Source organism: Takifugu flavidus, chromosome 16, assembly GCF_003711565.1.
Source record: "Takifugu flavidus isolate HTHZ2018 chromosome 16, ASM371156v2, whole genome shotgun sequence".
Classification (NCBI taxonomy): domain Eukaryota; kingdom Metazoa; phylum Chordata; class Actinopteri; order Tetraodontiformes; family Tetraodontidae; genus Takifugu; species Takifugu flavidus.
Genome location: NC_079535.1, coordinates 6,570,516 through 6,581,558, shown reverse-complemented (window position 1 = coordinate 6,581,558; position 11,043 = coordinate 6,570,516). Strand labels below are relative to the sequence as shown.

Here is an 11,043-nt window from a genome sequence, read left to right as displayed (position 1 = left end):
GTGCGCCTCCCCTGCGCGCGATTGTCCGCCCACCGAGGGAGGGCAAAACTTCGCGTCACGTGGGAATGTTTGCGCGAGAGAAGAGAGTGCTCGTGAGCCTCTCTCCCGGAGTCTTTTCATTTTCTCGTTTCTATGCAGAGCTCAGAGGGCGCGCTGCGGTCGCCATGGTTACAGAATGCCTCCTTCACGCACTCGGCACCAGGAGAGGAATTTGAATAGATGAGCAGATTAGCCTTGCGTTGAGGAGGCGTTCGCTGAGCGTCGAAAGTTACAGGTTTAAATGCCGTTAATAAAATGGAATATGACGCTCAGAAATGTTGTGGGCCGCAGGTGCTTGCAGAGAATCTCTTTTAAGTCGTTTGGACCTCTGACTTGATCCTCCAAAGGCTTTCTTCTTTTTCCTTTTCATGTCATGAGATATTTTCCCTCCCCATTCTCTCCCTCTCCTGACATCACAGTTACAAAAAAAGAGAACACGCACTGGAGAGGATTTCTTTAAAAAAAAGAAAAAAAAAAAGCTACTAGAGTTGCAGACGGAACATCACTTGCATGCTTGGCATTGTTGTGTCTCTCAGCACAGAGGAAAGAGGTGTATCACTGAGCTTTGCCTCCGGCCATGATACAATACACAGTGTGGATACAGTGTAGATGGGTGATGTTAGGGCACCACATCAAATGCAGCGGCTCCTCTTTGGTTTTACCACAAACCCACAGATTTGTTCACATTTGAATTAAAAGGAAAACTGGTCTTCGCTCTATCCGCATGTTGTTTGAATCATATCCATCCGTGGAAAAAACAGACTCACTTTGTGGATTTATTTGCTCTCTGTAATTACCTAATGCCACCAGTCCCTGAATGCGTCTTGTGTTGCAGATCCACAGTCAGACAGTGTTTAATAATCACAGACGGACAAACTGGTTTTTGTGTCAGGAGGCTTTTCACTTAACAAATAAGTCTGACGTGCCAACATGTACGCGCACGGCTTGTTTGGAGCGAGTGCACGCGCACGCAAGGCCTGTCAACCAAAGATTAAGGAGGAATATTTAAACATGTTCCTCTCGAAACACAGAAACAAACAAAAAAAAAAAAAAAAACACTGGAAGAGCAAACACACTTTTATCTGCACAAGCTGAGGAAACACACCATTGAAATGGCAGAAGAATAAATGGGAAAGTCTCCGTATCCAAGTAAGAAAAAAAGCATCCTCTCTTCTGAGGAAGTTGGGGCACACGACAAACTCCAAACAATGCACGGCCATAGAAAGAGCTCCTCTGACCCACTTTATCGCTTCCCATTCTTTTACTGGTTCTATCGGAGGCCTATGTGTGAAAGTGTCGACAGGGAGAACGTGCAGATGGAGATAAAGATATGAATGTGCGCAGAAGTGCAACAAATGTGTCACTGCATGCTTTTTTGCATTGATGCATTCATTATTTTGCCTGCACAGGCTGATGTAATGCAGGGGCTTTCTGCGTGCAACAATACCCTCCTTCAGTTTCCTTTGCAGCCTGCAGTAAAGAAGCAAGGGCTTTGTGCGTCCTCCAGCCTTCCAGCCTGGCTCCTTTTGTGAAAGTGAACAAACTGGTCTGCTCAGGCACTGCACTCGCATGTGGAGGAGAGCACAAGTCCAGGGAGGAGGAAAAAGATCATTAGACGTTGGCAGGAAGTGGGATTGGGGGAAGGTTCGACGGTGAAGGTGGAGTGACAGAGGATGGGAGAATGATGAACTCTGCTGTCTGAGCTTGGGTGCTCCATTGTCCTTTTCGTCACCCCCCACCCTTTTCCTTCCTCAGCAGCACCTCGTTATCGCCATTCTTCTCTCCTTTCTGATGGTCGCTGCACGTTGCACAAGCCTTTTGGCTGCAGAGGGGTTAGAAGCACCGAATGCTCTGACGCACACTCAGAGTTCTGTAAGTGACATCTTCCAGGAAAGAGTACAGCTGCCAGTATTTCCTCTCCGTTTCCCAGCACCCAAATGGAGCTGACCCCCCCTTTAAAATCTCCCTCCGCTCTCTGGTTGTTGACTCAGCTCCGCTGCTTCTGCTATCAATTTACTACCCCTGTCAAGCCAGGAGGCCCAGGCTTACCCTCTTCTGGATGATGCGGTTCAGGGTGGGGAGAGTAAGAGAGGGAGTGGATTTGAGGGTTTTTTTCCCTTTAGATTTCAGTTTCAGGTTGAAATAAATGTGAGAAAATGTCTTGACTGAGGTGAGGCCCCCACAGAGAGCAAGTGGAGGATCTGTATAATGGCACCAATGAGCCAGCAGAACAATCTCTTGTTGACATCTATCAAAACCAGGTAACACAGACTTTCCAGACTGGCGGCACCTACCCAAGCTTGCTTGTGATATATATTTAGCTGATAATTGCATCAAGAGGTTCATGGATAAATGACTTCAGTTAACGTGGCTTTGATCCATTTTCCAAACCCCTCTGAGGAGTTTTATGTCTGCGACACGTTGCCTTCTTTCACGTTCACACACTTTTCACCTTACCTTTCTCCACCAGAAAAGAGCAGCTCTAAATAAACGTGTGTGTGGTCCTAAACACACCAACCATTCCTTCTAAACTGCGCCACGCTTGTGGAAAATAACACCACCATTATGAGCTAAAACAAAGGCGGCTTAGCCGCAGGTTGATGCCATTCATCCACGATCTGTCAGCTGGCTCCTACCGGGCCTGCAGACGTCTCCCAGCTAAAGCTCAGGTAATTATATTTGCTTAAATCTGTTGTTCGAGTACCCGGAGGTGCGATGCAACGGAGCTGGCGAGCGCACGTATGTACGTGGCGTCTGAGGTTTTCGTTTACGGCCTCTTGTTAAACACACAAGCTGTTGTGTTGCATCTGTTAATAGACACTTCATGCTAATCGGCACCAGATGTTCGGGAGGAAAACTGGTCTCTGGGAGACGACACGATGGTTTGTATGTGACCCACTGAACTTTGACCTCCTGCTTGTCTGAGCTCTTTTGTCAGCTAGTCTCCGAGGCAACCGAGCCCCAAGGAATGAGGGGTGTTTTTTGTCTACCTGTCCGGTTTTATTAATTGCTAATTCAGCGACATTGTTACTCTTCAGATCAACCAAATTTTGCCTCTTCAGGCGACGTCACTTCTCATTAGATCACAGCCGTCCTGCTTTTAGGCACCACACTCTGCGCTCATGGGGCCTTTCATAGAATTTGGAGGAAAATGAATTTCAAAAAAATATTTAAATTGCAATGACAAGGAATGAACATAAAAATGAAGCAGCGCCCCAAGAGTAAAACATGGCTCCAATATTTATTCAATCATTTCCAAACAGACCACACAATATTACAAAATATTAAGTGCTGTATGTCATACAAAACAATTATCAGACTTCAAAAATGGGTATAAATACAAATTATGTACAAATACCATCAAAAAAATAATCCTCAAAGAACCCTAGAAACTCTGAATTCACATCTAATTGAAACAAACATGCACGCAAAAACAAAAGGTTCAAGTTTTGTTAGGACAGGACACTTAGCTTATCTCTGTTTAGAGGGAAAAGCCAAAAAATAAAAATAAAAACCCCAACAATCGAAGCAATATTTCAAAGATGAACACAACATAAGCCACAACCGACTTGAGCTCAAACAGTTTCAAAATTCAAATTGGAACAGTAAATCTAAAATTTAAAAAAACAAACATCTGTTGCAATAACAGATTCAGTTTTGGGACTTCTACTCTAAATCTTTATTACATTGATTCTTCCCCAGCATTGCTGCATTTCATGTGTTTTAGGGGTTATTTCCTCAGAAATACAATAGTAGTTTCACACAACCACATTAAAATCAGCAAACTCACAGCGAAAGAAGAGCACCTGGATTTGAAGTAAAGCTGCCAAACCAATGAGAGTAAAACTCCCATCCTGCTCATTTTCATATCAACTAAGGGTTAAGAGCACCAGCGGAGGCCCACAGCTTAGAGCAGATGACCTGAGCACCTTTAAAAAGCAGATACAGTATGTTTAAACATTAGATGCTTGCGGATCTACATGAACTGGTCACTCACAGCTTCATTTGGTGTCTTTTTGTATCCAGTGATTGTATCCTGAAAAGCCGCGTGGCAGTTAAAGCTGACATAATACACGGCTGCCCCCTACAGGCCAAAGAGCGGCACGAACGTTAAAACTTTAGAAAAGAGGAAAAAAAGAAACATTAATCCTGAGTTGTCACGCTGTGAGCACAGCCTGCTGCCCGTCCATCAGATTTTAGCTGCTGCTGACGGGACGAGCAACTTTTTCTTTTCTTTTTTTTTTTCAAATTGTCATATTTTCAGTGAAATCTGAGAACATTTCCAAGTTTAAAAAAAATAGAAAAATCGACATTTTCATTAGTAACTGCAAACAGTTGGAGATAACACATCAGTGCAATCTCAGAGCCACTTCAATCTTTTCTTTAGTCAACATATTTACAAATTAATTTCATCATATTAAAATGAACAAAACAGTTGACAATTTTACTGTTAAATCACAAAATAGTAAACAATGTAATGGCTTTATAGTGTAAATTTCCTACCTCCTGAAGGCATTAGATTAAATACCCACCTCCCCTGTTTACCACCCCTCTGTCCCTTAGTTCGACAACAGATCCCCGAGATCATAGGTGTCGAAGAAGTCCGACACCCCCTCGCCGTCATCCAGACTCCAGAGGTAGTCGTCGTGGTCTAAAGGTGGAGAGAAGCTAACGAAGGGGGTGTTGGGGTCTGGGGTGAAGGTCGCCGATGGGAGCTGGTCCTCTGTGATCTGGAGAAGGCTAGGGGGCAGGCCCAGGAGACCTTCGACGTCAAGAATGGAGGAACTGGACGCTGCGGCTGCTGCAGGAATGTGAGCTGAAATGAGGAGAAAAGCAAGAGGTGCTTTTTATTCACAATTAAAATGGATACATGTTAAATTCCAGCAATATTTCCTCACAAACCTGGAATTCTAATAGTAAGTAAACAAGAATGCTACAGTGAGCTCAGCTTACATTCAACAGGCTCCTCCTTGATGCTGCAGCTAGGAGACGCTGTAGAGGTCGTATGCGAAGTACAGACAGTGGGAGGAAACTCCTTTTTAGGAGTAGAGACACTTTTGACCGGACTGGCATCTTCCAGCCCGTCCTCTGGACACAGGTAGACTTCAATGGGGCCGTTTTTACTCTTCAAATAGATCTGTAGTGACTCCTGCGGCAGCAAAATCATAACATCAGAATTAGTCATTACTTTTTTTTAGGTGTTCAAGGCAGTCGTGCAGAGGTCCAGATGTGCCGTCTCACCCCTTCTGTGTCTGGAACCTCCAGTTTGGTGTCGGCTGGAGCCTTGACAGCAATGACTGTTTGGTCCTGGAGACTGCCGATGGAGCGGATGTCTTGATAGGTGACATAGCCCAGCGTGGAGACTGGGGTCAAGGGTCAGAACGGCACCGGAGATTAGGATCTTTCACGCACAACTGCCCCAAGAAGAGCGCCAAAGGGCCATCAAGACAGCGCTGCGTGTAAAGGATATCTCTGGTTGTCTCCGTGTTCGGTGAGGTGTTTGAGCTGCCCGGTACTCGAGAGGATCAGCTCATCCAGACATTTTTCTGCTTGCTCCAGATCTCCAATCTCCTTCCTAAGAGTGCACGCCTTCTGTCCCCCTCCTGCTCCACCCTCAAACACATCGCCGACCCTACCAGGAGACACATGAGCATAAGTTATCAAATACAAAAAGCTTTATTTCTTACTATAGTTTAAAAAAAATTCCACAGAGTTGTCACAAAAATATCTTTCAAATAAAGGCTCCTCTATTTATTCAGAGGTAACTTAATATTACCACCAACATGTTAACCAGACTGACAAAGCTACAAGCCCAAACTGCTCCTATGGAGGAAGACACCCAGTAAGATGAGAAATATTAGCCTCAGTGTCTGCAGAGTTCAGGGTTCATGGGGCCTCTACAGAGACGAGAAGCTCCAGGCTGCCACCACTGGCCATGGCTGAGAATCCATGCTTCTTGTGTACTTTGTTTGCATTATTTACAGTAATAGGGCAACCTTTATATTCAGTTACAAAAGTAGATATCACTATTGGGCATCTCAGTTCAGTTCCTGCTGCTGGTTTGCTACTTGGTGTGAAAGCGAAAATTGCATCTTTACTTTTGAGAGTGTTTATGATGTCAGTGTTGGTTGTTGCTGCCAACAGCTGCTAACTGCTGCTGGGTGCTCTAAATGTCCTGGTTGCTAGGGGTGGATTGCACTTGAAGAAAACATCACTGTCATTCTATTTACACAGAACAGTAAACCCTTCAAGTGCACCATGATCCACTTACTGCACGTTAGTGATTGTTTATTGTATACCTAGTGCAGTAACAACTAACAACCAATAGGGGGAAACAACAAGTTCACAAGCTTAAACGCATTACTTCTTTTGCACATGTCACATTTATTCTACTCACAGCCACTGAATGTGGTTCTTGGACTTTTTACGGATGAGCTGCACTCCCTCCAGGACGTTGGTGATATCATAGATGCGTCTCTTCTGGACCTCCAGGACCTCGGTGGCCCAGTTCAGATCAAGAACCCCATCGGGCGACTCGGCAATCAGGCCCACAAATTTCTTAGTCAGCAGGCCCAAGGAAGTGTCGTAGCGTGTTCGCTCGCCGGGAGACTTGGGAGCTGTGGGACGACAGGTTAACAGATGAAGCTCGTGGCAACATTCCAGGCTTATAAGAAACCTGCCAGTCAACATTAAATCATGACACAGAATTTCCAGGGAACTCTTTCACTCACTCCTCGGACTTGTTAACCGGGCTGCAATGTTGCATTTGCCTTTAGGGGTGCGGAACTCTGGCATATAAAGAGGGTCCTCTAGGTCCAGCTTCCTTTTGGCCTTAAAAAAAACAACAACATTTATATCAATTAATAGGAGTTTAACAGGAGTTGAAAAGGGTAAATAAAGCACCACAATGATCAACTCCTTGAATTCTGGGAATCTATAGATTTATAGTGTCTGCAGGGATCTTTCATCCATTCAGTTCAGATAATGGGCAGTTAAAGACTGATTGATATGAATGAGGTGCGTAGGACAAGTCCGGCCCTTCTGCGGAGCTGTGACCTTGCTAAAGAGCAGCCTGGAATAAAGTGTCGTAAATGTGCCGACAGCCCCTCAGTGTAGGAACAATGGACCTGAATGGGGGAGGCTGCGTGCATGCATGCGAGAGTTGATCTTGAGGGTTCCTCAATGACCTCTCTTTCCCTTTCCCACCTCCCTTTGTGTGTGTTTCTCCCCCACACACACAAACACAGACGCGCACACACACACACTTTGGTCTACACTATAAAACAATTTGCGGGATTTTTATGGACTGACCTAAATATCTCCACACACACGTAAGAGTGAAACTAAAACTGTCAATGATATCTAGTTGCACCATCATGTGATTCCGTCCAGTCGGTGACCTCATCACCTCCTGTGCTGTTGTCTGTCATCCCTTCATCTATTTTCCCCATCACAAACCATATTCAACAACAGCAACACTTTCTTTCCCTCTCCAACACTCAAGGTAAATGAGTTCCTCCACAAGAACTCTCAAATGTGACGAGCCAACCACGTGCGGACGTCGCTGTGACGGGATGGTGAAGGCCGTCATTGTCCCGGGGTGACTCACTGACACGTCCACCTGTTGGCCGCGTACATCTGGAGCGGCGTGGCGAGTGTACGTGCTGTTAGTGAGGCTGGTGTAATCTTGAAGGCACACATGCTGCTGCAGATTTATTGAGACGCCTTGTGAGCCCTCAACACCAGGTGGCGCCCAGTGAAACCAGTTAATGGAGTGAAAGAGCATCTGGCTGGAGACTTTTACAGGCTTCACATCTGAATGGAGACCCCAGCGTCGGTGACCTCAGCATTCAGAGCGAGCTGCACCTGTCTGAGCGCAGCGGCAACAGCTTCATCGTGCAGCTGTATTGTAGAGCCGGGGTGGTGGTGGTGGGGGGGGGGAATCGCTCTGCTGACTCGACCACAGCATGCAAACAACGTTCTGTTTGTTGGACAGATGCTGCAGCCTGGTTTTCCCCCCAATCGTAGTCAGCATTTTGTTTTTTTTTTAAATGCTTGAGCGAACAAGCTACGCGAGGAAATGGGAGAGGCCGGGGGCTTAACACACTCCCAGTTGTCGTTTTATCTCAAAGACTCGCAGTATCGCACCGCTCACGTTTGCAGTGACCTCGCCCTGCCTGTCGCCAACACCCGGGACGCGCACGGGGAACATTTATGATTGTTGTACATTCTTTGGCTCGTTCCCGCCACTGCAATACTTACACACACACACAGAGGCACGCAAAAGGCGTTCGTAGACGAGACCTCGGCTAAGAAACAACCTCACATTCAAAGGCATGTTACAGTATGCCTGCAAACATCTCGGTACAAAACCCACTCGCTACCACACCCTCCATAGTCTGAGGACAAACACGGCCTGCAGTGTTGCCAAGACTGTCGCAGGTAGAAGGTGGTGGACATGGGGGAGCAACAAGCCGCTTTGAAATGCAAAACTGTGCTCCAGGCCAGCGGTAAACAAGGGATAGAATGCATACAGTTGACCGAGTGACAGACGTCACACCAGAGGCGCTCGGAGAGGGACGCAGATTCACACAATGCGTCTCCCGGCCACCATGTAAATCAGAAAGCTGATGCCAGACTGCGTGTTTGATGAAAAGCGCGGAATGCACCCCGAATAAGCAGGACGCTGTTTCAGACCCGCATTACGTGCATTCGAGTCACTGTTTAAAATGCCACCAGCTCTGGCTGTATGGGAAACAGAAGACATCTTTCATCTGCGGCGGCGTCGTCACAGGGAGGACGATGTGGCCTGGACTCTTAACCTTCACCAAGAGGGTCGAGTTGACCACGAAACTCGTGAGCTGGTGATCACCTTCGTACCATTTTTGAATAAATTATCGTAGATCAGAAAAGCACGTTTGTTATCAAAAATTAAAGGAAGTGAGCAGTACACAAAGGAGCAGTACTTCCTGTCTGTACACACAAACACCCCTGAAATGCTCCATTTGCAGCATCAGCAAAGTGCAAGGAAAAAAAACAAAAACAGTCTGGCTTTAAGTGCGGTGATAAACAGAAATAATAATCTCTGATTAAACACACAAGAGGTATCAATGAGTCATTTGACAGCTAGAATGGAAGAAGGCTTTCAGAAGAGGATTCAGCTCCTTCAGTTGCTGGGGAATAAGACTTAACTGGGCGTTCCCACGGAATCAATTACTTCATTTATTGTAAACTGCTGAGGAAGTTTCACAATTGATGTAACTTGTGAAACCAGGCCTGTGAGTTCAGGCGTTTTTGTAAATGACAGTTTTTGACTCACCACCAGGTTCTCACCAGCACTGCTACGTGTAGGTGTTCTTTGAGACACCTAACCCCCCCACCCCCACTTCCTGAGATCAGTGAATGTCCCGTCCACCTTGCCATGATAAGCCAGTTGGCAGCCTGTTCCTCACTTTGCTTACAGCTAACTAATCCTCTTGAGGGGCCTATTAGTGAATACAGAATCCCAGGGCAGGGGGTCAGTGTGAGATTTGGACACACCCTGTAACCCCTAACCCATTTAGCCATATTGTATCTCAAGTGAAAAGACCGCATTTGGAAGTTCCAAAATAGAACCGTCGCAGCCGGCGTGGAGTTCTAAACACATGCGCTGTACGACCTGATCAAATGTTTTGTTTATTTCTGTCCCAACGGGATGTCAGACAGCTTTAATATGGCAGGAATGCAGCACGTCCACCCTGCTTACAGGATGGTGGTGAACAGGTTGCAACGATAACAAGTCCAGGTCCATTCCAGCCTGATTTCTGTGCATACACAGTACAGAAGCAGGACAGTACACATATTAATGCCCCTCAGCTGCCTACTCAGCAGGCACACCAGCTACCACCCCCGACTGTGAGCGTCACTCATACCCCCTTTCTTGGCATCTGATGGGTCTGCAATATTAACCACTTCCCAGCCCGTACACACACACACACCACACACACACACACACACACACACACATCACAAAACCATTGCAGAGACATGGTGACCAGGCTCCAGTGACTCCAGCTGGGCTGCGGGATAAAAGGTGTCAGACCAGTCAAAACGGCTGTAAACACACAGCAGCACACACATCCCTGCGGCTTTGTTTGCAGATCCATAAGTGGCTCAAAAGGGTTCCGGACAAACATACCGTGAGCTAGGATTCAACCCGCATGCTAAAGAGTGCCCCCATCCCCAACATTTACGTCAAAGTGTGTGTGTTTGGGTCTTTACCGGCAGACGTCCGGAGGATGCTCTGATGGGTTTAGCCTCTGGACCGTGGGGGGTCGAGTACAGGCTGTTGGCTCTTTGTTCGGCTGCGGTCGTGTTGCAGATCTGGGTGAAGTAACCGGCCGGAACCGCGTTCATCAGCGGGCTGGACAGCCCGGCACTGAAGAACTCGGTCTTGACTCCGGCGGATAGGAGCTTCATTTTGTGCTGAGAGCAGGAGAGACCCGCTGCCGGCCGACCCGACGCCGGAGAGACGCCTTTAGGCATCCGCATCATTTTCTTGAGTAAACGAAATTCAACCGAACCCAACTAAAGCGAGCCAAGTGAGGTGGCTAATATGGGCTGCTAACGGGGGCTAGTCGCTACTGCTCAAATACAATGCAGTGGAATCTATTTTAAAATATAAAATGATAGAGGAGCGAGGAGAGATTCATACAGATATCATCCTGTTAAAACCAACACGTATGCAAGAAAGAGGAAGCATTAGCGCTGTTTGTCATAAGTTATCAGCAGACTGGTCCTTTGTCCTGCAACAAAGTGCAAAGTATATACTTGCCTGACTCTAAAAAATACAGTAAATAGCCAGTTCTAAAGGTCCCGCAGTCTCTTTTAAAATCCGGTATCAGGAGAGTTCTGGGTCTCATTGAGATTTACAGCTTTATTGTGTCCCTCTGATGCGGTATCCGACCGGGTCTGCGGCTCCGGCGCGTCCAGCTCGGCGCTCCTCGCTCCATACAAGAGGAGCAG

The 11,043-nt window shown here is 46.7% G+C and overlaps 1 protein-coding gene across 1 annotated transcript; it reads right to left on the bottom strand.

Annotated features, from left to right (window-relative positions):
* Positions 1-3,256: 3,256 nt before the first annotated feature.
* On the bottom strand, positions 3,257-11,043 carry e2f2 (E2F transcription factor 2). Its single transcript, XM_057059193.1, has 7 exons — positions 10,300-11,043; positions 6,771-6,870; positions 6,437-6,656; positions 5,510-5,671; positions 5,281-5,395; positions 4,993-5,188; positions 3,257-4,855 (listed from the first exon to the last, which is right to left on the bottom strand). The coding sequence occupies exons 1-7, from the start codon at positions 10,570-10,572 to the stop codon at positions 4,599-4,601; spliced, it is 1,323 nt and encodes a 440-aa protein (XP_056915173.1). The 5' UTR covers positions 10,573-11,043; the 3' UTR covers positions 3,257-4,598.

Bases quoted from the DNA above. Each gene is read 5' to 3' on its own strand.
- e2f2 (XM_057059193.1), bottom strand. From the start codon at position 10,572: ATGATGCGGATGCCTAAAGGCGTCTCTCCGGCGTCGGGTCGGCCGGCA. The intron at 6,871-10,299 runs GTAAAGACCCAA...GTTTTTTTTAAG, and splicing joins CATCCTCCGGACGTCTGCCG to GCCAAAAGGAAGCTGGACCT. The intron at 5,189-5,280 runs GTGAGACGGCAC...TTGCTGCCGCAG, and splicing joins AGGTTCCAGACACAGAAGGG to GAGTCACTACAGATCTATTT.